The following is a 26,031-nucleotide window of genomic DNA, read 5'->3' on the forward strand; positions in this document are numbered from 1 at the left end:
AATACACATCCATATGTGTCACACCAGGAGTGTACAATAGCTCTCAATTTCCCTGGTACAAGATTCAAAGTCATTTACAAGGAATTTGGGATAATGCAAACACCTCTCCCGATTTAAAGGAATTTCAGCAACATATACAAGACATAATGAACGCCCACAAACTTGATACAACCCTAGCAACCCGAGCACAAGATTTCGTACAAACACTGAAGGCTACATTTCCCTCTTTCTCGTCTTTTCAAAAAGGATTTTATGGAGTATGCTTTATGATCGTGCTTTTGCTAGTAGGACTTGTCCTGGTCCCCTGTGTTTTGCGAACAGTAATTCATCAATTACAGGCAATAAAAACAGAAATTGAAAGGGTCAAGCTAGAACAAATGAAACACAAGCCACCACCACCCTTAACTTTAAAAGATAAAAAGAGGGTGGAATGGAGGGAACTGTTGTTGTGCGGACTACGTGACTGGCCTGAAAGGGTCAGTCACGTGTTACAGTGTTTCATCCTGAAAGGGATGGATACTTCTAGCAAAAACAACAGTGACCCTGAAAGGGATGGATACTTCTAGCAAAAACAACAGTGACTGATTGGCAAAGGAAGAAAGAACTTCGGTTTCGGTAAGCAGAACACTGGAAACTAGGATAAGGGAGTACAAGAACAGCTGCTCGCACACAAGCCTCTGCTTTGTGCTTGGTTTCACACTTGCTAATTATCTACGATCTTGTAGTGTATCCAGTCTATAAAAAGAATGAGCCTTCAATAAACGTTGCTTTTGTGCCACCAGAGCCTAAGCCCGTCTGTCCCAGGCGTCTTGAGCTGGTCTCCGTCATGGCCTGGATTTAAATTGCTCTGAATGACCCCACATACCAGCATAGGTTAGGGACTGACCTGTTGGAGAGCAGCGTAGGGGAAAGGGACCTGTGGGTCCTGGTGGACAGCAGGGTGACCATGAGCCAGCACTCTGCCCTTGTGGCCAAGAAGGCCAATGGCACCCTGGGACATACTGGAAGGGGCATGGTTTCTAGGTCAAAAGAGGTTCTCCTGCTTCTCTACTCTGCCCTGGTGAGACCGCATCTGGAGTATTGTGTCCAGTTCTGGGCCCCTCTGTTCAAGAAGGACAGGGAACTGCTTGAGAGAGTCCAGCACAGAGCCACAGAGATGATGAAGGGACCAGAGCATCTCCCTTACGAGGAAAGTCTGAGGAAGCTTTGGCTTGGAGGAGACTGAGAGGTGACCTAATGAACGCTTATAAAAATGTAAAGGATGTCTGTCAGGAGGATGGAGCCAGGCTTTTCTCAGTGACATCCAGTGTCAGGATAAGGGCAATGGGTACAAGCTGGAACATGAGAGGTTCCACATTAATGCTAGAAAAAAAACTTCCTGGTGGTGGTAACAGAATATTGGAACGGGCTGTCCAGAGAGGTTGTGGGGTCTCCCTCTCTGGAGACATTCAAAACCTGCCTGGACACATTCCTGTGTGACCTAATCTAGGTGTTCCCAGCAGGGGGATTAGATTAGATGAGCTTTTGAGCTTTCTTCCAATCCCTGACATTTGGTGACTGTGATTCTGTAACTGGTATGGAGAAGAGACAGCAGCTATTGAAATAAAGACGTGGTAAAAAAAAAAAAAAAAAAAGTACTGTTTATATATTTATATATTGATATATTGATATATTGATGTATTTATATATTGATATATTTATTTATAATAAATAATACAATTTTTCAGCTCATATTCTCTTTTCTCGTTCTCTTCTCTTCTTTTCTCCTTTTCTCCTTTTCTCCTTTTCTCCTTTTCTCCTTTCAAATTTCCCCTTTCATTCCCTTTTTCCTTCCCTGCTCCTTTCCTCTCCTCCCTTCCTTTCTTATCCTTTCTTCTTCTTTCTATTGGCTCCATCGCTGAAGACAAAATTCTCTTATTCTCCTCCATGTCTCACTAGAAAAAGTAGAGTCGCAACTTGAGACTATTCACAACAAAGAAAAGCTGCCTCCTCCCTACATCCCTCTGCAGCAACAGCAAAGGCGGGAGTGCCAGTACCTGTCCGTTGGCCCAAGCGGCCGGGAGAAGTTGTGCATCACGGCCTCAGTGTGACAGCGGGTGAGGATGACCACCGCCTGGCACAGGAAGGGCAGGAACGTGCTCTGCTGCGCAAACGATGTGATGCTGCGCAGGATGTAGAGGATCGGAGGCACCTGAGAGAAGAAGAGGAGAAAGAATGACTTGCTGCACCCTGGACTCCCAACCAGGGACATTCAGCGCATGAGCAGTGCCTGCTCCCTTGACATGCTGCCAAGTCCAAAGCCTGAATTTCATGCCAGCTACCCTGGTCTCCACGCCCTGAGCACAAGGGGCAAAGGGCACAAGTCAGAGTGCAACAGCCAGCAAAAGTCCAAGACATGTGAAAGAAAGTCTCTTACGTTCCAACAGATGTCCTTCCCGTGCATCTGCAGGAAGGTGGTCATCCACTTCCCAGCAGCACGCACGCGCACTCCGTTGGCTTTCCGGATGGTCTCCTTGATGGCAGTCATGAAGTCAACGGTGCGCTCTAGGGGGAAGTTTCTGCACACGATCTGCAGAGAAATGAAAGCGGGAGAGATCCCATCACTGCTCTGCTGCAGCTCTTCGGAACAGAAAGCAGCCTTGAGGGCATTCTTAGCTCAGCGGCGTGCCGCTCATTCAGGCAGCAATCACAGCGCTCCCGCTGTCTGCACCCTGATGTTTATACGGAAGGCGGCTGAGCCTTCTCTCAGCTTCTGCACCCATGGTGTTTGCTTACGTGCAAAGCCTACCTCCCAGCAGCCACAATCACACATGCATGCAAGTGCACTCACACACACAAACGCACATCATGGAGTCAGCTCCTTGCACTGCGTGCCTGAAGGCCAGACATAGCTCAGAGCCTCCTGCTTCTTGCACTGGGAAAAGAGGACTCAGGGTAACAGCTCGTTTGGGAAACAGTGTGAGAGGCTGGGAGCAGCACAGGGTTCTGCAGAAGCCTACGCACAGAGATCACCCCACCCCTTCTTGGGTCCACATACCATGGCCATTTTGGATGTGGCCTGCAGCTGAGAGGCGATGCTGCAGGCATGCAGCCCCTCGCACAGGCTCCCGATGTCACCCGTCTCGATCTCTGTGTTGGTCGCTTTGGCTGGAAAGAGCACAGGGAGAAAAGGGAAGTCATGCTTCTGGGAATGAAACTGCTTTCCACGGGAGAAAGACAGAGGACAGGGTGGGGACAAGAAGAGAGCTGTGCACGGTGCCTCTCCCTCCTGTAAACAGGGCCCAGCCCGTGGGGCTCTGGTAGGGCTACAGAGGAGGGCAGAGGGCTGGAGCACGCCTGCTCCACTCACCCTGGATTCGCAGAAGGGAGCTCAGACAGGTGACAGCCAGCTGGCGGGATGCGGGCATGGGGTCACAAGTCAGAGGCGCCAGCAATCCCACCAAGGAGCCAAAGTGCTCACAGGCATCTCTTCTCTGCAGGGGTGAGAGGCAGGAACAAAGCTGTAGATGGCCCCAGCTCTCCCCAGCTTCTCCCATCTGTGCCTTCCCATGCCATGACACAGCATGCACAGCTGGGCAGAGCTCGCCTTCCAGCTCAGGGGCGCTGGGGAGGGAGCAGGGGGCATGCGGTGGGGCTCTTTACTCACTTGAAGCTCTTCACAAACAGCCAGCAGCTGGGAGCAGGTCTGCAGGGCCCTCTGGCGCTCCCACACGTTGCTTGAGACCATCGATTTCTGCAGCACCTGGGGTAGAGCATCTGTCTCACTGAGGATGTCTTTTCTTTCCCTTCCTGCCACCCCTCTCCCTGTCCCTCCTTTCCCAGCACTTTCCCTCAAGGCCTGCCCTGTTGCTCCATGTGGCCTCCTGCCTCACAGAGCACCGGCACTGCCGCCCCGCTCTCTGCAGTCACTCCTGCCTCCCAACCCAGGAGCTTTTCCTTGGCTGTGGCCTGCCAGGGGCTGGCTCCTGCTTTCCCCCTGCAGGGCCCATTTCTGAGCTCGCAGTGAGCTGGCACGTCAGCAGGAGATTTCTCCCCCTCTCATCCTCCTCTCAGTCCCCAGATCTCTGCCCCCGCTATTGACAGGCACCATGCTTTCTCCCTTGCCCCACGACTACTCACATGGACTATGTTCTGAAAGAAGCCGCCGCTGGGCTCTGTCTCCAGCAGGACCACCATGAGCCGGCCCAGAGCTTTCAGTGATGTTTGCTGAAGCTGAAAGCAGAAGAGGGGAGTGACGTGTAGCATCTCGGCTGCTGCCAGAGCAGAGGTTGTGTGTGCTGAGGTAGGCTTTGACCGAGAGGTGGCTGGGAAAGTTACGGCAGGTTACCTGCAGGTACTGTGCTGCTTGCTGTGACTTCCTGATCTTCAGCATCATCTCTGCTGAAGGGTGTGTCACGATGTTCTTGCAGCACAGGACCAACATCTCACGCAGGTCCTTGCTTTCAGAGGAGGGCTTCAGCTTGCTGAGAGGAGGAAAACAGGAAGAACAATCAGAAAGGGTCTTTACCTCTCCAGACTGGTTCAGACAACATCGGAGTTTCTCCTAATGGACAGCTACAAAGCCAATAGCCCCACCCAGCTCCTGCTGCTGAGCACTGCCTTCAGTTCCAGCAGCGCCCACCTCCTCCCCGGCAGCAGTGAACCACCTCCCGCTCTGGAGGGAAGGAGACCCCAGCTCTCCCTCTCTTCCCTGCCAGGGGACAGGAGCACCAGGGCCTTTCTCCCTGGCCAGAACCTCAGCTTTGCTGGGCACAACAGCCCAGCCGTCTCTCCTGCTGTAGATGGGGCTCCTCCCCCCCGACCCCTCCAGGCCCTCAGGAGCTGCCCAAAATGGGGATCACCATCCTGACTTGCAACCTCAGCCCTTACCTCAACTGCTCCAGGGCCAGAACCACCTTGAGAGGCACTGGGGAGACAGGGATGCCCGAGTAATACTTCTTCATCAGGTCCTGCAAGTCCCAGAGAGACAGTGTCAAAGTGGGCAAGGGGCACACAAGAGCTGTTCCACCCGGCCCCGAGACAGGCACAACTGCCACACACCAGCCCCATCACTTTCCCATGGAAGCGCTGCAGGATGCAGCAGCTGGTGCACCTAGCCCGCTGCCCAGCCGCTGCCTGCCAGCACCCAAAGTCCCCACCAGCTGGAGACGTGTGGCTGCTGGAGACCTGCATGCCCCCAGGGAAGCGAGCCTTGTGGCGCAGCCCAGAACTCCTCTGCAGACAGCCCTGTCTCTAGGCACTCACCATCAGGATTTCCAGAAGCTTTCCCTTCAGGGAGGGGTTAAAGCTTGCAGAATCACCCACAGCTTGGAAGGCAGAGCTGCAGTCGGTGATGCTCTGCACCAGCGCGAGGTTGTTCTGCAAGTCCTGAGGAGCAAGAGAGAAGAACATTCTTTGAACTGCGGGAAGGGACACAAGGGGGCTGCAAGGGGGACACGTGGGGACAAGGCTAAGGGAAGGGCTTGGATCTTTATCTGGGCACAAACAGTTCCCCGGGGGACCTTTGGAAAGGGAAGGCCCATCTCAGCATCTCCCCATGTGGAGGGGCTGCAGCTGGGCGCTCAGACACCCTGGCACGCTTTGAGCTCTCACCCGGCAGCTGCAGCTGTAGAGCATCAGGATGTTGCCCACGATGTCTCCCTCCAGGTGGGCGAGCAGCTGTTCTTGGGAGGCACGCAGTGCCACGCTGCCGTGGGCGAGCATGAGAGCGCTGCGTGTGGCATGAGCTCTCGTGCCGTCCAGCTCCATCTGTGTGGGAAGAAATGCCTTGAGAGACTCGCTAACGGCCCCCAGTGCCCCGCGATGCACCTGGGCTCCCAAGGCAGGAGCTGCAGGGAAAATAAGGCAGAAGAATGCCAAGATGGAAACCCGTAACGCTTTACCTTCTTGCGCCTGGAAATCCTGGCATTGCGGCCTTTGCACAGCCTGGACGCAAACATGGTGAGCGTGGCCAGGACTGTGTGGAAGTTACTCTCAGCAGCATGGCTGAGAAGAGAGATGATTCCCTGCACAAAAGAACAAGGGGCCGTTGGCACAGGCCTGAATCTACAGGTCCTCTCCTGAGGAAAATGGCAGCAGTGCGGAGGTTGAAAGGCCCCGAGCAGGGCCAGGAGAAGGCCTCTGCCCCAGGGCCAGAGCGGGGATGCTGACAGGAGCTGGAGGAGAGGAGAGCTCACCTGGGCCTCACATGGCTCCTCTGCATTTGCCTCCTCCAGGTGCTGGAGCAGCTTCTCCTGGACGTGGAGGACTCCCTTACAGGATCCCAGCACCGTGCCCAGAGCCTTGCACAGGAACGACTGCATGGGAAGGGAAGGAAGAAGCTGAGATGTGGCAGCAGCTTAACCTGCTGGCGGAGGGCCAGGTGGGGAGGACCCAAGCTCCCTGGCGGTTGCTGAGAGCAGCTGCGGGGCCGAGCTTTAGCCATCCCCGGGCAGATTGCAGGGAAAGGCCCTCTGGGGGGCACAGACTGGGGAAGCAGCATCAGCATCCCGCGTGGGCAGAGCACCAGCCGCAGCCCCAGCCCCCGCTGGACACCTGCAGCTGCACCGCTGCGTAGAGCCGGGGGGAACTCACCTTTTCTGCAGAGCTGCTGGCAGAGCTGCTCAGCCGCTGGCTCAGCTCACAGCTCAGGGCCTCGATCCATGCCTTCTCCTCTATTGTGTCCAGCGACGCCTTCAGGAACTGTTGGAGAACAGGAGAAGACAATGTTCCCTTGCCCTTTGCCTCTTCCCTCACTCCCAAGTTGCTGCAGGCCTCTGGGGAGAGGTGCCTGGAAGAACAGTCCCTCTCCCAGCTCCCCCAGCATTCCCTCCCTCCATCAAAGCCGCCTGCTGCTCTTCTCATCAGACCCCCCTGGGCTTGGGACAGAGCGGAAGAGGCAGCGCCACAAAGGCGGGCGGCCGCTCCGCTCCGCTCCGCAGCAGCGCTTGAGAGGCTGTTCCTGTCCCACAGCGGCTCATGTGGGAGCGGGGCTCCTTGGGGCAGGCAAGCACTTCTCTGCACCGCGCCTCCCGGCAATGCTGTACCTTTAGCAGACGGCGCTCAAACTCGGCAGTGTCCGGGAAGCTCTCATTTCTCCCTGCACAGCAATAGGAAGAAAAAGACCCTGACTTGGGATCAAGGCACAGAAGAAGAGCTGCTGCAAACCTGGCTTGGCCTGGGCACTTGACACTGCCAAGCTGGGACCCGCACCTCCTCCACAATGACCTGTCCCTCCCCACAGACACTGCCTCCGCAGGAACACGGAACTAAGTGCTCCAAGGCTGCTGTCTGAGGGGACGTGAAGGGCCCATCCCTGTCCTGGAATGGGCAGATCTCTGGTGGGATAGGTCCCTGGGCCTCAGTGCTGACTCCCAGGAATGGGAACGGCAGCAGCAGAGCAAGAATTGGGCTGCAGGCAGTGCTTCCCCTCTGCCATGCTACAGAGCTGCATTTTCACTCCCCCCCTTCCCTTCCCTTCCCTTCCCTTCCCTTCCCTTCCCTTCCCTTCCCTTCCCTTCCCTTCCCTTCCCTTCCCTTCCCTTCCCTTCCCTTCCCTTCCCTTCCCTTCCCTTCCCTTCCCTTCCCTTCCCTTCCCTTCCCTTCCCTTCCCTTCCCTTCCCTTCCCTTCCCTTCCCTTCCCTTCCCTTCCCTTCCCTTCCCTTCCCTTCCCTTCCCTTCCCTTCCCTTCCCTTCCCTTCCCTTCCCTTCCCTTCCCTTCCCTTCCCTTCCCTTCCCTTCCCTTCCCTTCCCTTCCCTGCCTCTGCCTCTTCTTCCCCTCCAGTGCTGTACCTTCAAGACACTGCAGCAGCAGGGGGATTTCAGTAGCCCACATGGCCCCCACAGCTCTGTGGAACCTGCTGTGGAGGTTTTTCATCAGCAGTAAGGCAGCAGCTTGGAGTTGGCTGCCTGCAACAGGGCTGCCTGCCACCACCTGAGTGAGAGCAAGAAAAAGCAGGGTCGCTTCTGCAGCAAGAGCAACGGCTTCCCCCCAGGATGGAAGCAACTCGGCTCTGCTCTGGCAGGCAGTGAGCAGCCAACAGCTTTGCCCATGGCCATGCTGCTTCCTCCTGGGTGCTCGTAGAACCGGCCTCTGGAGCATCTACTCACCAGCAGTCGTGCCAGCAGTGTCTGGGGCGTCAGCAGTGGGCCTGCAAAGAGACAAAAAGTGCTGAGTAAGACTCCCAGACACTGCGTGCCCAGCCACACGCACCTCCGCTGTCCCTTCTGGCTGCTACCACAGGTCAGCAGAGCTCACTGGGGGAGTTTTTGCTCCTACCTTGAAACATGGAGCTGACGAAATGGCGATCCAGATGTTCTATCGGCCGTCCTGTCAGCTCCTCTCTCTCAGCCAGGGCACAGACACAGCGGGAGACTGGGATCAGCATACCCGTGTACTGCGCTGGCACCACAAACAACAGCAGCCGCGGCCACAGGAGCTGTAGGGAACGAGGCAGTTGAGCAGGTCAGCATTCCCGCTTCCGCTCAGAGATGAAGAGGACTCTGTGAATTTCCCTGAGTCCTGTGTGCTTCAGAGCACATTGGAGGAGAGACCTGGGGTCTTGGAATGGGACGAGGAACACGTGGCGCAAAGGCAGGGAGCAGCAGCAGGGCAGAGCGTGACTTACTTTGGACATCCCTCTCACAGAGACGTCCAGTGATGCCAGGATGTCCATGCAAAGCTCCTGGAGAGCTCCTTCTTCCTGGGCTTCCCGGGCAGAAAGGTTTCCGGTTGCCTGCACCAGAATGGTGTTGAAACACTGCTTATGCTCAGTTCTCAGGAGCCTCTCAGGAGGCTCAGGTGTGGCCCCAGCGGTGCTTCTGTATAGCAGCCTCTGAGCAGCACGGGTCTTCCAAAAGAAGATGCTGCCCACTGTCCTTACCCTTCTTCCTGTGGCGCGGCTGAACTCCCTGAAGAGGTGCCCTACCACATCCCAGGCTGAGCAGCTCCGGGTGTTAGAACTGAGCAGATCCTTGATGAAATACAGAATAGCCGTCCTCACCTGCAAGGGGTCAATTCTGGGTGTGATTTTCCTGGTCAGAAGGCAAAGGGAAGCCACCTGCTCATCGGGGCAGCCCTTTGGGCATGAGCAGAGACAGCAAGAGCAGTGGAGAGGCTTTAGCTACTGAGGTGAGGGCCAGGCCTTAGCACCAGGCTGTGCACTTTCCATGCACAGCACAGGGACCCGCCCGCTCCACTCTGCCTGCTCTCCCCACAGGAGCCATCGTGACCGCCTGGTCAATGGCCCAGCACCTCTCTAGTCACCCCAGCCCTGCCCGTGCTGGCAGCAGCATCACCACCCCGACAGCGCTTTCTTTTCCCAAACCAGCTCACCCGGATGCTGGGGTCGCTGCACAGATGCTGCACAGCCTCGACGACCTGGGGCAGCATCTCCGTCATCATGGGCTCTGCAAGAGATGCACAGAAGCATGAGCGGAGCCACAGCGCAGATGGCAGAAGGGAGCCCTGGCAGTCCCAAGGCGTGGTACTGACCAACCCGTGGTACTGACCATCAGAGCGAGCCAGAGCACCCAGCAGACCCAGGGCTGCCACGCATCCAGGCTCCCAGTCATCGCCCAGCTGCGACTGCAGAAACAGGATGGTTTCCTCTGGGCAGATCCGGGCTGCAGGGAGGAAATCCCACGCTATGTTAGCAAGAACCTCACGCCCATTCCTGAGCTTTGTGAGAGAGGTTTTGGCCAGGGCAGCGCCAAGCATCGCCCAAGCCCCTCTCCTTACCCTGCAGCATGATGCAGTGGGTCAGCTGTGCACGATCAGCCTCGCTGTGCTGCTTGCTGTCGTCATAGAGCTGTGGGAACAAGGTCCATTTGATACAATCACATCAGCACTGAGGACGGAAAAGACACTGTGCTGCCCGCTCTCGTCTCCCTGGGCACTCTCGGGAAGAGGACAGGCAGACAAAACCCAGCCCAGCCCACCCCGCAGCATCCCCGAGAGTACATGCATGGCTCTGGAACAGCCTTGAGCATGCAGGAGCTCCTGCAGCCTTGAGCATGCAGGAGCTAAGGCTGAGCCTCCTTATTCCGGGGCTCGCAGCTTTGCAGTCGACTTAGCCACAAGGGAAACTGCTGTGGGCGCAAGGATAGGCTCCCCTTACCTGGTAAAACACGGCCGTGGTGACGTCCAGAAACTTGTCCCCTGGGATTGCAGACTCAATGCCCCCTAAGGCCTCCAGGAAGATAGTGAGGCTCTGCAAGAGAGCGGGAGAGGAAGAAAGGGATGAAGCCACATCTAGCCACCAGCCAAGAGTGGAGAAACTGTTTCCCAATTCCCAACTGTTTCTCTGCAGGGAGAAGCTCCTGCACAGGCGTTCTTGTTTATCCCCCACCTCCCAGCGGCACCAAGAGAGTCTCTCTGCTCTCAATCGAGCATGCCGTGTTTGGGCATCATTTGCAGGCATTGCCCACCCAGCAGCCCACTTCTCCCCCATCAGATGCAACTGGATGTGGTCCTCCCAATTGTTAGCATAGAGCTCCTCAGGCACTCAGAGCCCCACAGTGGTGGTGAAGCCCCACGAGATCCCATCCCCATCCCCAGGAGATGAGCCCCAGTGATTCTTGGTTCCCTCCTGGCTCCTGTCCGGGTTGTTCCTTCTCTGACTAAAGAGCTCAGGAAGCCTCAGAGCTCCCTTGAACACCCATTCCTTCTTTCTCCAAGGGCTCCCCACCTCCTCCCTGCATCCCCCTGACCCCTGGTGGCATTTGCACGGGCCCCACGTCTACCCTGAGCCCTGCGCAATGTCTCTCACCTTGGCCACCCTGCAGGTGTCTTGGATCTCCTGACACGGGTGAACGAGCCAGAGGAGCTGCTCCCAGACCTGCTCTTGGTGCTGCTCCTCTTGCAGGAGAACCTCCAACATGGCAGCCACAGCCCCAAGGACGGCCTGTTTGTCCTGGAGAGGATGGCAGAGGCCCGGCATCAAAGACTGAAGGTCTGCCCTTCCTACGCAGAGGGCTTTCCCTTTCCCTTCCCCTTCCCCACACCCCCACACCCCCACACCCCCACGCCCGGCAGGAGATGGGCTTGCTCTGGAGGGCAGGCAGCTTTTCCCCATACCCTCATCCCCAGCTCCTCCTGCCACAGTGCTGTGACATGCAGCTGCTCCCTGGCACAGAGCCACTTCAGGGCCCTTTGCAGAGCCAGCCCACTCCCTCTCATCACCCATCAGCTCTCAGCCCACCGGGCACAGACAGAGCTGCCGACATGGGTGCCCCTGCTGCCATCCTGGGCTGGGAATGCAGCAGGGCTCACCTTTTCCTCCTGGCAGTCTTGCCAGTTCCACACCACAGAGAAGAGCAGCTCGTGAAGGTTCTCATAGCTCTGCTCTTTCTCCATGGCAGTCCAGGGGCATTGCATTCCTGAGGACAAGTAATTCTTGACTCCATCCAGCCACTGTTTCAAAACTGAAAAAACAAAATAAAAATAATTAAAAAACAATATTTATTTGTTTGTTTGTTTGTTTGTTTGTTTGTTTGTTTAAGAGAGTGAGAGAAAACGGAGCCTGTGAGAGTCTGCAGCAGGGCTGCTCTGGGGCCGGCACTCACCAGCACAAGCGATGCGCAGGACCTGGCCACTCTTCACCTGGCCCACCACACTGCGCAGGCCTGCCAGCATCAGCCACACAAAGGGGATGCACTGTGGAGCTGCGGAAAGGAAGGAGAGGGCCACAGTCAGAGCCCCGGCAGCAAGGTAGGTGGACAGCAGCCCTGCGGCCCCCAGCTCAGTGCAGATCACACTCAGAGGGCAGAGACCCCTTTCCCGGTTGTTCTAGATGTCAGGAGGTTGAGGGTACTCTACCATAGGTGCTGAAGAGTTTGCTCAGGGTGATGAGCACCAACTCCTTGCACATGTCCCCCGTGGCCTTCAGGTGGCTCTGGAGCTCAGCCATCACCAAGGTGAAGTGCGTCCGAGCCAGAGCCACCAGGACATTGCTGGCAGCTGTCTTGACATTGCTGGTCACGCCCTGGAAGAGAGTCACTGGTGACACGCGGCCCAGGAGACTGCCTGAGGCCCTTGGAAGAGCTAAGGCACCACCATGCGCCAGCAGAACACCAGCGTGGGCAGGCGGTTCCCTTTGCCTTTGGGAGTGAGCCCTCACCTGGGCTGCCGTCAGGTCCCGGGACACCTCTGCCAGCAGCCGGTTCACCACTCCGCACGGCGGGCGGCTGCTGTCTTGGCACAGGGCGCTCTCCAGCTCACAGTACGCCTGCGCTCGGTCACCCTGGGGACAAGGATCAGTCACGCTCGCTTTGCCCGCTGCCACCCATCGCTCTGTGGATGTGCTGCCGGGCCTGGCACCCACGGCACCGTGGCCCCGGGCCAGGAGGGCAAGGGTTGGTGGTTGGATGTCCCCAGCTCACCTCCCGATCTTGCAGGCGCTGAAGCAGTAAGGTCGCGGCGCAGGTAGGGACAGGGCTTGACACCCTGCTTCTCTCCCTGCGAAGCGTACGCCTGGGCACGCAGCCCACACAAGCAAAGAGACCTGGAAGGAAAGAGCAGAGCAGCTGCTGCAGGTGTTGCTTGGAGCCAGGGCCTAGCATCCGGCCAGCTGTGGGAGGAACGCTCCTCCAGCTCCACAGCGCGAGGCTGCGTGTGGTTGGTGGGGGCAGGGGAGGGAGCTTTCCCCTTGCTGGGGTCCTGGGGAAACCACGGTGAGCAGCTGCACTCGGCAGAGCAAGGACAGTGCTGCTGGCACGTCCTAAACACACACTGGAGGCACACGTGTGCTCGGGCAGCGTCACGGGGTCCGGAGAGGTGGAGGGACTCACCTCGAAGGGCTCTCAGCCTCTCCATGATAGCAGGATGCCTCCAGATAGACGCAAAGCTCTCTCTGGTTCCACTTCCTGCGGGTCCCACAAGCGGACTGAGCCACCGCTCCCACCGCTCCACAAGGGTGTATGAGGCAGCCACTGTGACACCACACTGCAGTGTTGCCTCACAGAGAATGAGTGACACAGCCCGGGCTGGGGACCACACAGGTCCCCAGGGCAACCCTGCAGGCTCTCAAACACAGCACGTTTGTGTGACGCAATCGGCTCTGGGGTTCCGGTTCCATGCTGACGCAGGGAATGACCTCAGCGGGTGATGGAGAGCCCCTGCCAGGGAGCAGCTGCTGGGCACCGTTGCCCGGCGTTGTCTTAGTGACTGGGGACTCCATGCCGGGAGGCACTGAGGCCCCCATCTGCTGCCCAGACAACCTCTCCAGAGAGCTTGGCTGTCTACTGGGGGCACGTGTCAGAGATGTTAAGGAGACTCCACCGCATCTGATCAAAAATGAATACATTCATACGAGAAAAAAAAACTTCTTTATGGTGAATGTAGCAGAACAGCGGAACGGGCTGCCCAGAGAGGCTGTGGGGTCTCCCTCTCTGGAGACGTTCAGAACCTGCCTGGACACATTCGTGCCTGACCTAATCTAGGTGTTCCTGCTAAGGCAGGGGGATTGGACTGGATGATCTTTCAAGTTCCCTCCCAATCCCTGACATTTAGTGAAACTGTGAATACACAGGGTGTACGTTGGTCCTGTCAGGAATTCTGTGTAAATCAGACAGACAAAGTATTGTGTAAGGGGCTGCAGCTGAGTGAGTAAGGAGAGGGGCATTATCAAACTTGAGGATTCCTTGGCATTTTGTGGTGACAAATACCGCAAATACAAATATGAAATCCATTAGGTCAGTTAGCAGCAGAAGAAACACTTGGGTCCATATTTAGGGTCATTATCAAATCTGCTTCAAACGTAGATGCAGTCAGCTTAATGCAACGCCTCTCCTCCCGTCAGTGTGTATGTATGCATGTGCATACACAAGCACCGAAAACACGCATACCAATTCTTTGCATGTGGAAATGCAGCCAGGTGAGCTCTGCAATGGCATGAAGGCACACAAATAGGCATGTGTGAAAATGAGTGTAAGAAAAGCTCCCTTTAAACACTGGATTTGGAGACTGACCTCCCAGTGCTGTTCCCTTGGCCTAATTCCCTATGGCGAGCACCAGCAGGAGCAGATTTCCAGCCCAGCTGCAGCAGCTGACAGCTCTGCCTGTGGCCTTGAAGGGTAACTGTTGTTGTGCGGACTTGGTGACTGCCCTGAAAGGGTCAGTCACGTGTTACAGTGTTTCATCCTGAAAGGGATGGATACTTCTAGCAAAAACAACAGTTTTCCCTGGTACAACAAAAACAAAAACAAAAACAACAATTTCCCTGGTACAAGATTCAAAGTCATTTACAAGGAATTTGGGATAATGCAAACACCTCTCCCGATTTAAAGGAATTTCAGCAACATATACAAGACATAATGAACGCCCACAAACTTGATACAACCCTAGCAACCCGAGCACAAGATTTCGTACAAACACTGAAGGCTACATTTCCCTCTTTCTCGTCTTTTCAAAAAGGATTTTATGGAGTATGCTTTATGATCGTGCTTTTGCTAGTAGGACTTGTCCTGGTCCCCTGTGTTTTGCGAACAGTAATTCATCAATTACAGGCAATAAAAACAGAAATTGAAAGGGTCAAGCTAGAACAAATGAAACACAAGCCACCACCACCCTTAACTTTAAAAGATAAAAAGAGGGTGGAATGGAGGGAACTGTTGTTGTGCGGACTACGTGACTGGCCTGAAAGGGTCAGTCACGTGTTACAGTGTTTCATCCTGAAAGGGATGGATACTTCTAGCAAAAACAACAGTGACCCTGAAAGGGATGGATACTTCTAGCAAAAACAACAGTGACTGATTGGCAAAGGAAGAAAGAACTTCGGTTTCGGTAAGCAGAACACTGGAAACTAGGATAAGGGAGTACAAGAACAGCTGCTTGCACACAAGCCTCTGCTTTGTGCTTGGTTTCACACTTGCTAATTATCTACGATCTTGTAGTGTATCCAGTCTATAAAAAGAATGAGCCTTCAATAAACATTGCTTTTGTGCCACCAGAGCCTAAGCCCGTCTGTCCCAGGCGTCTTGAGCTGGTCTCCGTCATTTGGTGCCGAAACCCGGGAATCTCGGACTCCAAACGGCAAGAGGCATCGCTTCCTCCTACGAGCCGCGGTTGGTAAGTTGATTTTGGGAGGCAAGGACTAGGGAATTGGACAGATCGTTCAAGAAATAGAAATGGGTCACGCTGCAAGTACAGAAAGAGGTGTTTTTGCAGCAATGTTAAAGTCTTTGTTAGTTGCTCGAGGGATAAGGGTAACTCGGGCGCAGATTAGTCGTTTTTTAGATTTCATAGGGGAAGTTTGTCCTTGGTTTCCCAGGGACGGGACAATTAATATTGAAACTTGGAACAAAGTAGGTGAAAGACTCCAAGGCTATTACGCTGTGCATGGTGCTGCGAAAGTCCCCATCGATACCTTTACGCTTTGGACCTTAATAAAAGAATGTCTCAGAGGAGACACAGGGGATGAGAAATGGCAGCGGATTACTCGTTCTACTGATAAGCTATATCCTACCCTGCCACGTTCAAAATCTTTAGATCATATCCCTTCATCTATGCCTTCGGCACCCCCTTCATTCCCTCCGAGGTATGAACAACCGAGGGTTAGTAAATCAGCAGGCGAATTGCCACCTTGTCGACCTCCTGATGATAACGCAGTTCCAGACACGCTAGGTCCTGATGACTGGGGAGAATTAGAAAGAGAAGGCGTTGAAATACGTAAGGAATTAACAGCTGCTTTCCCAGCACTGCAAATTGCTGATGCTGCAGTTCAGACGCTAACAGCGACTGATAATGTGTCCAATCCTCCGGTCATTCTGCCTGCCTTTAGACCAGGTCGAATGCCCCCCCTGCCAGGAGTAGATACGTTACTCACGCAACAGTCTCCCATGCAATTAGCATTGAGAGATGCTAGACGAGCAGGCGAAACAATGAATTCATTTCTTGATCAGTGTCCCCCATCCCAGGCATACCCGGTGACACAGCGCCAGCTTGCAAATGGGGGTATTTTGAACGGTTATGAACCGATTCCTTTTAAACAGTAAAAAGAACTTAAAGCTGCTAGTTCGCAATACGGACCAACAGCTCCGTTCACTGCTGCAGTACTAGAGACAGTAGCCTCTAACGTACTTCCCCCTGCAGATTGGCGTAGCATAGCAAAAGCAGTACTTACAGGAGGAGAGTATCTTTTACGGATGGCTGTTTCAGATACTTGAAGGAGACCCAGACCCAACTTCCCCACGACAGTTAACTACATTGGCAGCAGAAGCCTTGAGGAAAGTTGAACAAGCAATTGAAACAGCACAAGTTACTTATGCCTCTATTACCGAACCAGGGCAATTAATAACACCTCCTACACCTTTAACCCCCATGGGAGTATTATATCAAAATGGTGTTTCACATTGGATTCATGGACGACACGCTCATTCTGGTACCTTACGCTCACATCCTATATTAATAGCTGAACGCATTCAAACAGGTCGTCGGCTTAGTGTTACATATTTAGGGAAAGAACCTAATACAATTATATTACCCTATCAATCTGATCAAATCACTTGGCTCTTAAATGTACTTGATGAATTTACTCTAGCTCTTGCAGGATATACAGGAGAAATTTCCAATGATTATCCAAAGGACAAAATACTCAGTTTGCCGCTTACCATTTAATTACTTTCCCAACTGTTGTTAAATGCCAACCAATGTCGGCAGCATTAACTGTTTTTACTGATGGTTCCTCTAATGGTCAAGCTGCGTTAGTTACATCTGATGAAACTTTTACTTGGAAGTTATCAGAAGTGTCAGCGCAGATGGCTGAACTTTATGCAGTATATCAGGCTCTTCTTAAATTTCAACAGAAACTTAACATTATTACTGATAGCGTGTACATTGCAAATGCACTAAAAATGCTAGAAACTGTTCCACGAATCAACTCCAAGGTAACCTTTCTTCAACAATACCTTAGTTTAATTCAATCCCTTCTTTTAATGCGAAACCATCCTGTGTATATTGGTCATATACGCAGTCACACGAATCTTCCCGGACCCTCAGCCGACGGCAATAGGAAGGCCGATCACTATACTAGAATTTACGTTGCCAATATTCAAAAGGCTGAACAATTACATAAATTACATCATGTTTCCGCTCGCACCCTCAGAAAACTTTGCCACCTTACCAGAGACCAAGCCCGACAGATAGTCAGAAATTGCTCTGCTTGTGCGCCCCTGTTACCTGTTCCACACTTGGGTGTAAATCCACAAGGTCTTAAACCAAGGGATTTATGGCAAATGGACATAACGCACATGCCCTCGTTTGGTAGACTTTCTTATGTTCACATAACAACAGATACATTTTCACATTTTGCAGTAGTGACTCCACTAGCAGGAGAACGCGCATCCCATGTTTGCACACATCTGCTACATTGTTTTTCAGTACTCAGCGTTCCTAAAGCCATTGAAACTGATAATGGCCCTGCGTATACTAGTTCCACTTTTAAGCGTTTCTGTACACAATTCTCTACGCACCACAAAACTGGTATCCCTTATAACCCACAAGGTCAGGGAATCATTGAAAAATACAATCATCTAATTAAACAACAATTAGAAAAATCAGAACGGGGAATATGGGGTTTTAAGGATACGCCTGCTTCCTTGATAAATCACGCCTTATTTATCCTCAATTTTTTGCAAGTTGATAGTGATGGGTTAACAGCTGCAGACAGACATTGGAATCCAACAAATAAACCTAAACCACTAGTATACTGGCGGGACCCTTTAAATGGGCAATTACGTGGGCCAGATCCGATATTAATGTGGGGACGAGGGTATGCTTGTGTGTTTCCCGCAGACGAACCATCACCTCGGTGGATCCCAGAGCGACTTATACGACATGCCCAAAACCCGGATGGGAAAGCTTTGGAGAAAGATGCAACGCCTCTCGGTTTCTCTCAACCGTGAGGCCATTTGGCAGCATCGGTTTCAACTGCTCACTCTTCTGATAAGTACATTACGGTTGTTACGTCATGTGGGATCTGCAGAAACATACTGGGCATTTGTACCAAACCCACCATTGATCCATGCAGTGACTTGGGAAGAAGCAACAGACATTCCTGTGTATAATAATCAAACCTTGTTCATGGGACAATATTCTGATGATCACATACAGCAGTTCTCGGCAAAAATCAATTATACAGGACAATTACATAGTTTGCCTATATGTTTTCAAGTGAATCAGACAAATCCACTGTGTGAGCAAATTATTTTGCAAGAAAATTGGGACACAAATGTTACAACGGGAATTCACTGGGCAACGGATTTTTATTCTCCAAATCTCACAAAACATACTAAAGGTTCAGGAAGAATGCCCCCTCATATTTGTTCATGTAGAACAATAAAATCCATAACTCCCAATGGAAATTTTGCACCAGGATGGAGACTTTGCCATGCAAACGAAACTACCCGCTCAAGTACTTCTTTATGTGACTGGAGTGTCATAAATGAAAATGGACGCCCGATTAACTTAGTTTCTGCCATTTGGACCAAAAATAATCAAACATATTATACCAACTTGTGGAAAGCAGTAGCAGCATTGGGACCAATTAAAGCAAAAAAGGTTAATGTGACATGGGAACAGATAGACAAAGTATGGGCAATGCGTGCATCACAAAACACTACTGTGTTCTATATGCGAGCATGTCTTCCTGAACCCTGTGCATTCCTGACAGGAAATTGTTCTGTAAATAGCACAAATGTAACGTGTACAGAGTGTAATATAATGAATTGCATAAACAGGTCTAGTGATTCCTTTTTGCTAGTTAGGCAACCCTCCTATGTGTATATTCCAGTAAATCTTACCCATGATTGGTATGCAGAGAGGGGAACAGAGGTGTTAGAGATAGTTACGCAGCGACTATCGAGTAGACAAAAGCGGGTACTAGGACTTACAATTGCAGGGATTGCCGCACTGATCACTGCTATCACAATAACGACAGTTGCCTCAGTATCTTTGTCACAAAGTATTCAAACCGCTAATTACGTAAATGATCTCACTGTCAATATTAGTAAAGCCTTAAAGAATTAGGAACGCATGGATGAAAAAATGGAAATGAAGCTGAATTCATTGAAAGATACAGTTGACATATTGGGACGTCAACTGGAAACTATGCAAATTAAGGAATCCCTAACTTGTCATGCAGAATACACATCCATATGTGTCACACCAGGAGTGTACAATAGCTCTCAATTTCCCTGGTACAAGATTCAAAGTCATTTACAAGGAATTTGGGATAATGCAAACACCTCTCCCGATTTAAAGGAATTTCAGCAACATATACAAGACATAATGAACGCCCACAAACTTGATACAACCCTAGCAACCCGAGCACAAGATTTCGTACAAACACTGAAGGCTACATTTCCCTCTTTCTCGTCTTTTCAAAAAGGATTTTATGGAGTATGCTTTATGATCGTGCTTTTGCTAGTAGGACTTGTCCTGGTCCCCTGTGTTTTGCGAACAGTAATTCATCAATTACAGGCAATAAAAACAGAAATTGAAAGGGTCAAGCTAGAACAAATGAAACACAAGCCACCACCACCCTTAACTTTAAAAGATAAAAAAGGGTGGAATGGAGGGAACTGTTGTTGTGCGGACTACGTGACTGGCCTGAAAGGGTCAGTCACGTGTTACAGTGTTTCATCCTGAAAGGGATGGATACTTCTAGCAAAAACAACAGTGACCCTGAAAGGGATGGATACTTCTAGCAAAAACAACAGTGACTGATTGGCAAAGGAAGAAAGAACTTCGGTTTCGGTAAGCAGAACACTGGAAACTAGGATAAGGGAGTACAAGAACAGCTGCTTGCACACAAGCCTCTGCTTTGTGCTTGGTTTCACACTTGCTAATTATCTACGATCTTGTAGTGTATCCAGTCTATAAAAAGAATGAGCCTTCAATAAACATTGCTTTTGTGCCACCAGAGCCTAAGCCCGTCTGTCCCAGGCGTCTTGAGCTGGTCTCCGTCATGGCCTGGATTTAAATTGCTCTGAATGACCCCACATACCAGCATAGGTTAGGGACTGACCTGTTGGAGAGCAGCGTAGGGGAAAGGGACCTGTGGGTCCTGGTGGACAGCAGGGTGACCATGAGCCAGCACTCTGCCCTTGTGGCCAAGAAGGCCAATGGCACCCTGGGACATACTGGAAGGGGCATGGTTTCTAGGTCAAAAGAGGTTCTCCTGCTTCTCTACTCTGCCCTGGTGAGACCGCATCTGGAGTATTGTGTCCAGTTCTGGGCCCCTCTGTTCAAGAAGGACAGGGAACTGCTTGAGAGAGTCCAGCACAGAGCCACAGAGATGATGAAGGGACCAGAGCATCTCCCTTACGAGGAAAGTCTGAGGAAGCTTTGGCTTGGAGGAGACTGAGAGGTGACCTAATGAACGCTTATAAAAATGTAAAGGATGTCTGTCAGGAGGATGGAGCCAGGCTTTTCTCAGTGACATCCAGTGTCAGGATAAGGGCAATGGGTACAAGCTGGAACATGAGAGGTTCCACATTAATGCTAGAAAAAAAACTTCCTGGTGGTGGTAACAGAATATTGGAACGGGCTGTCCAGAGAGGTTGTGGGGTCTCCCTCTCTGGAGACATTCAAAACCTGCCTGGACACATTCCTGTGTGACCTAATCTAGGTGTTCCCAGCAGGGGGATTAGATTAGATGAGCTTTTGAGCTTTCTTCCAATCCCTGACATTTGGTGACTGTGATTCTGTAACTGGTATGGAGAAGAGACAGCAGCTATTGAAATAAAGACGTGGTAAAAAAAAAAAAAAAAAGTACTGTTTATATATTTATATATTGATATATTGATATATTGATATATTTATATATTGATATATTTATTTATAATAAATAATACAATTTTTCAGCTCATATTCTCTTTTCTCGTTCTCTTCTCTTCTTTTCTCCTTTTCTCCTTTTCTCCTTTTCTCCTTTTCTCCTTTCAAATTTCCCTTTTCATTCCCTTTTTCCTTCCCTGCTCCTTTCCTCTCCTCCCTTCCTTTCTTATCCTTTCTTCTTCTTTCTATTGGCTCCATTGCTGAAGACAAAATTCTCTTATTCTCCTCCATGTCTCACTAGAAAAAGTAGAGTCGCAACTTGAGACTATTCACAACAAAGAAAAGCTGCCTCCTCCCTACATCCCTCTGCAGCAACAGCAAAGGCGGGAGTGCCAGTACCTGTCCGTTGGCCCAAGCGGCCGGGAGAAGTTGTGCATCACGGCCTCAGTGTGACAGCGGGTGAGGATGACCACCGCCTGGCACAGGAAGGGCAGGAACGTGCTCTGCTGCGCAAACGATGTGATGCTGCGCAGGATGTAGAGGATCGGAGGCACCTGAGAGAAGAAGAGAAAGAATGACTTGCTGCACCCTGGACTCCCAACCAGGGACATTCAGCGCATGAGCAGTGCCTGCTCCCTTGACATGTTGCCAAGTCCGAAGCCTGAATTTCATGCCAGCTACCCTGGTCTCCACGCCCTGAGCACAAGGGGCAAAGGGCACAAGTCAGAGTGCAACAGCCAGCAAAAGTCCAAGACACGTGAAAGAAAGTCTCTTACGTTCCAACAGATGTCCTTCCCGTGCATCTGCAGGAAGGTGGTCATCCACTTCCCAGCAGCACGCACGCGCACTCCGTTGGCTTTCCGGATGGTCTCCTTGATGGCAGTCATGAAGTCAACGGTGCGCTCTAGGGGGAAGTTTCTGCACACGATCTGCAGAGAAATGAGAAGCGGGAGAGATCCCATCACTGCTCTGCTGCAGCTCTTCGGAACAGAAAGCAGCCTTGAGGGCATTCTTAGCTCAGCGGCGTGCCGCTCATTCAGGCAGCAATCACAGCGCTCCCGCTGTCTGCACCCTGATGTTTATACGGAAGGCGGCTGAGCCTTCTCTCAGCTTCTGCACCCATGGTGTTTGCTTACGTGCAAAGCCTACCTCCCAGCAGCCACAATCACACATGCATGCAAGTGCACTCACACACACAAACGCACATCATGGAGTCAGCTCCTTGCACTGGGTGCCTGAAGGCCAGACATAGCTCAGAGCCTCCTGCTTCTTGCACTGGGAAAAGAGGACTCAGGGTAACAGCTCATTTGGGAAACAGTGTGAGAGGCTGGGAGCAGCACAGGGTTCTGCAGAAGCCTACGCACAGAGATCACCCCACCCCTTCTTGGGTCCACATACCATGGCCATTTTGGATGTGGCCTGCAGCTGAGAGGCGATGCTGCAGGCATGCAGCCCCTCGCACAGGCTCCCGATGTCACCCGTCTCGATCTCTGTGATGGTCGCTTTGGCTGGAAAGAGCACAGGGAGAAAAGGGAAGTCATGCTTCTGGGAATGAAACTGCTTTCCACGGGAGAAAGACAGAGGACAGGGTGGGGACAAGAAGAGAGCTGTGCACGGTGCCTCTCCCTCCTGTAAACAGGGCCTAGCCCGTGGGGCTCTGGTAGGGCTACAGAGGAGGGCAGAGGGCTGGAGCACGCCTGCTCCACTCACCCTGGATTCGCAGAAGGGAGCTCAGACAGGTGACAGCCAGCTGGCGGGATGCGGGCATGGGGTCACAAGTCAGAGGCGCCAGCAATCCCACCAAGGAGCCAAAGTGCTCACAGGCATCTCTTCTCTGCAGGGGTGAGAGGCAGGAACAAAGCTGTAGATGGCCCCAGCTCTCCCCAGCTTCTCCCATCTGTGCCTTCCCATGCCATGACACAGCATGCACAGCTGGGCAGAGCTCGCCTTCCAGCTCAGGGGCGCTGGGGAGGGAGCAGGGGGCATGCGGTGGGGCTCTTTACTCACTTGAAGCTCTTCACAAACAGCCAGCAGCTGGGAGCAGGTCTGCAGGGCCCTCTGGCGCTCCCACACGTTGCTTGAGACCATCGATTTCTGCAGCACCTGGGGTAGAGCATCTGTCTCACTGAGGATGTCTTTTCTTTCCCTTCCTGCCACCCCTCTCCCTGTCCCTCCTTTCCCAGCACTTTCCCTCAAGGCCTGCCCTGTTGCTCCATGTGGCCTCCTGCCTCACAGAGCACCGGCACTGCCGCCCCGCTCTCTGCAGTCACTCCTGCCTCCCAACCCAGGAGCTTTTCCTTGGCTGTGGCCTGCCAGGGGCTGGCTCCTGCTTTCCCCCTGCAGGGCCCATTTCTGAGCTCGCAGTGAGCTGGCACGTCAGCAGGAGATTTCTCCCCCTCTCATCCTCCTCTCAGTCCCCAGATCTCTGCCCCCGCTATTGACAGGCACCATGCTTTCTCCCTTGCCCCACGACTACTCACATGGACTATGTTCTGAAAGAAGCCGCCGCTGGGCTCTGTCTCCAGCAGGACCACCATGAGCCGGCCCAGAGCTTTCAGTGATGTTTGCTGAAGCTGAAAGCAGAAGAGGGGAGTGACGTGTAGCATCTCGGCTGCTGCCAGAGCAGAGGTTGTGTGTGCTGAGGTAGGCTTTGACCGAGAGGTGGCTGGGAAAGTTACGGCAGGTTACCTGCAGGTACTGTGCTGCTTGCTGTGACTTCCTGATCTTCAGCATCATCTCTGCTGAAGGGTGTGTCACGATGTTCTTGCAGCACAGGACCAACATCTCACGCAGGTCCTTGCTTTCAGAGGAGGGCTTCAGCTTGCTGAGAGGAGGAAAACAGGAAGAACAATCAGAAAGGGTCTTTACCTCTCCAGACTGGTTCAGACAACATCGGAGTTTCTCCTAATGGACAGCTACAAAGCCAATAGCCCCACCCAGCTCCTGCTGCTGAGCACTGCCTTCAGTTCCAGCAGCGCCCACCTCCTCCCCGGCAGCAGTGAACCACCTCCCGCTCTGGAGGGAAGGAGACCCCAGCTCTCCCTCTCTTCCCTGCCAGGGGACAGGAGCACCAGGGCCTTTCTCCCTGGCCAGAACCTCAGCTTTGCTGGGCACAACAGCCCAGCCGTCTCTCCTGCTGTAGATGGGGCTCCTCCCCCCCGACCCCTCCAGGCCCTCAGGAGCTGCCCAAAATGGGGATCACCATCCTGACTTGCAACCTCAGCCCTTACCTCAACTGCTCCAGGGCCAGAACCACCTTGAGAGGCACTGGGGAGACAGGGATGCCCGAGTAATACTTCTTCATCAGGTCCTGCAAGTCCCAGAGAGACAGTGTCAAAGTGGGCAAGGGGCACACAAGAGCTGTTCCACCCGGCCCCGAGACAGGCACAACTGCCACACACCAGCCCCATCACTTTCCCATGGAAGCGCTGCAGGATGCAGCAGCTGGTGCACCTAGCCCGCTGCCCAGCCGCTGCCTGCCAGCACCCAAAGTCCCCACCAGCTGGAGACGTGTGGCTGCTGGAGACCTGCATGCCCCCAGGGAAGCGAGCCTTGTGGCGCAGCCCAGAACTCCTCTGCAGACAGCCCTGTCTCTAGGCACTCACCATCAGGATTTCCAGAAGCTTTCCCTTCAGGGAGGGGTTAAAGCTTGCAGAATCACCCACAGCTTGGAAGGCAGAGCTGCAGTCGGTGATGCTCTGCACCAGCGCGAGGTTGTTCTGCAAGTCCTGAGGAGCAAGAGAGAAGAACATTCTTTGAACTGCGGGAAGGGACACAAGGGGGCTGCAAGGGGGACACGTGGGGACAAGGCTAAGGGAAGGGCTTGGATCTTTATCTGGGCACAAACAGTTCCCCGGGGGACCTTTGGAAAGGGAAGGCCCATCTCAGCATCTCCCCATGTGGAGGGGCTGCAGCTGGGCGCTCAGACACCCTGGCACGCTTTGAGCTCTCACCCGGCAGCTGCAGCTGTAGAGCATCAGGATGTTGCCCACGATGTCTCCCTCCAGGTGGGCGAGCAGCTGTTCTTGGGAGGCACGCAGTGCCACGCTGCCGTGGGCGAGCATGAGAGCGCTGCGTGTGGCATGAGCTCTCGTGCCGTCCAGCTCCATCTGTGTGGGAAGAAATGCCTTGAGAGACTCGCTAACGGCCCCCAGTGCCCCGCGATGCACCTGGGCTCCCAAGGCAGGAGCTGCAGGGAAAATAAGGCAGAAGAATGCCAAGATGGAAACCCGTAACGCTTTACCTTCTTGCGCCTGGAAATCCTGGCATTGCGGCCTTTGCACAGCCTGGACGCAAACATGGTGAGCGTGGCCAGGACTGTGTGGAAGTTACTCTCAGCAGCATGGCTGAGAAGAGAGATGATTCCCTGCACAAAAGAACAAGGGGCCGTTGGCACAGGCCTGAATCTACAGGTCCTCTCCTGAGGAAAATGGCAGCAGTGCGGAGGTTGAAAGGCCCCGAGCAGGGCCAGGAGAAGGCCTCTGCCCCAGGGCCAGAGCGGGGATGCTGACAGGAGCTGGAGGAGAGGAGAGCTCACCTGGGCCTCACATGGCTCCTCTGCATTTGCCTCCTCCAGGTGCTGGAGCAGCTTCTCCTGGACGTGGAGGACTCCCTTACAGGATCCCAGCACCGTGCCCAGAGCCTTGCACAGGAACGACTGCATGGGAAGGGAAGGAAGAAGCTGAGATGTGGCAGCAGCTTAACCTGCTGGCGGAGGGCCAGGTGGGGAGGACCCAAGCTCCCTGGCGGTTGCTGAGAGCAGCTGCGGGGCCGAGCTTTAGCCATCCCCGGGCAGATTGCAGGGAAAGGCCCTCCGGGGGGCACAGACTGGGGAAGCAGCATCAGCATCCCGCGTGGGCAGAGCACCAGCCGCAGCCCCAGCCCCCGCTGGACACCTGCAGCTGCACCGCTGCGTAGAGCCGGGGGGAACTCACCTTTTCTGCAGAGCTGCTGGCAGAGCTGCTCAGCCGCTGGCTCAGCTCACAGCTCAGGGCCTCGATCCATGCCTTCTCCTCTATTGTGTCCAGCGACGCCTTCAGGAACTGTTGGAGAACAGGAGAAGACAATGTTCCCTTGCCCTTTGCCTCTTCCCTCACTCCCAAGTTGCTGCAGGCCTCTGGGGAGAGGTGCCTGGAAGAACAGTCCCTCTCCCAGCTCCCCCAGCATTCCCTCCCTCCATCAAAGCCGCCTGCTGCTCTTCTCATCAGACCCCCCTGGGCTTGGGACAGAGCGGAAGAGGCAGCGCCACAAAGGCGGGCGGCCGCTCCGCTCCGCTCCGC

General features: G+C 53.4%; 1 protein-coding gene across 1 annotated transcript in view; it reads right to left on the reverse strand.

Moving 5' to 3' along the window:
• Positions 1–455: 455 nt before the first annotated feature.
• Positions 456–26,031, reverse strand: part of LOC306944856 (maestro heat-like repeat-containing protein family member 2B) — a gene marked incomplete at both ends in the record, with an annotated part of 31,466 nt that continues 5,890 nt past the window's right edge. Inside the window, 41 exons of the mRNA XM_079533484.1 lie at positions 456–468; positions 2,037–2,191; positions 2,322–2,336; positions 2,417–2,569; positions 3,038–3,147; positions 3,350–3,473; positions 3,647–3,742; positions 4,120–4,212; positions 4,397–4,463; positions 4,870–4,949; positions 5,593–5,748; positions 5,883–5,956; positions 6,624–6,681; positions 7,026–7,078; positions 7,771–7,912; positions 8,089–8,129; positions 8,258–8,417; positions 8,607–8,714; positions 8,982–9,056; positions 9,314–9,387; positions 9,719–9,788; positions 10,098–10,190; positions 11,252–11,403; positions 11,545–11,604; positions 11,798–11,963; positions 12,099–12,221; positions 12,308–12,482; positions 12,769–12,843; positions 21,152–21,306; positions 21,529–21,681; positions 22,151–22,260; positions 22,463–22,586; positions 22,760–22,846; positions 23,233–23,325; positions 23,441–23,576; positions 23,983–24,062; positions 24,358–24,480; positions 24,706–24,861; positions 24,996–25,118; positions 25,290–25,409; positions 25,687–25,794. Of these exons, the coding sequence (XP_079389610.1) occupies positions 456–468; positions 2,037–2,191; positions 2,322–2,336; positions 2,417–2,569; positions 3,038–3,147; positions 3,350–3,473; positions 3,647–3,742; positions 4,120–4,212; positions 4,397–4,463; positions 4,870–4,949; positions 5,593–5,748; positions 5,883–5,956; positions 6,624–6,681; positions 7,026–7,078; positions 7,771–7,912; positions 8,089–8,129; positions 8,258–8,417; positions 8,607–8,714; positions 8,982–9,056; positions 9,314–9,387; positions 9,719–9,788; positions 10,098–10,190; positions 11,252–11,403; positions 11,545–11,604; positions 11,798–11,963; positions 12,099–12,221; positions 12,308–12,482; positions 12,769–12,843; positions 21,152–21,306; positions 21,529–21,681; positions 22,151–22,260; positions 22,463–22,586; positions 22,760–22,846; positions 23,233–23,325; positions 23,441–23,576; positions 23,983–24,062; positions 24,358–24,480; positions 24,706–24,861; positions 24,996–25,118; positions 25,290–25,409; positions 25,687–25,794 (4,329 nt within the window). The remainder of the gene's footprint in view (positions 469–2,036; positions 2,192–2,321; positions 2,337–2,416; positions 2,570–3,037; positions 3,148–3,349; positions 3,474–3,646; positions 3,743–4,119; positions 4,213–4,396; positions 4,464–4,869; positions 4,950–5,592; positions 5,749–5,882; positions 5,957–6,623; positions 6,682–7,025; positions 7,079–7,770; positions 7,913–8,088; positions 8,130–8,257; positions 8,418–8,606; positions 8,715–8,981; positions 9,057–9,313; positions 9,388–9,718; positions 9,789–10,097; positions 10,191–11,251; positions 11,404–11,544; positions 11,605–11,797; positions 11,964–12,098; positions 12,222–12,307; positions 12,483–12,768; positions 12,844–21,151; positions 21,307–21,528; positions 21,682–22,150; positions 22,261–22,462; positions 22,587–22,759; positions 22,847–23,232; positions 23,326–23,440; positions 23,577–23,982; positions 24,063–24,357; positions 24,481–24,705; positions 24,862–24,995; positions 25,119–25,289; positions 25,410–25,686; positions 25,795–26,031) is intronic.

The sequence above is a fragment of the Tetrao urogallus genome (assembly GCF_951394365.1).
Source record: "Tetrao urogallus genome assembly, chromosome: 1".
Lineage (NCBI taxonomy): Eukaryota > Metazoa > Chordata > Aves > Galliformes > Phasianidae > Tetrao > Tetrao urogallus.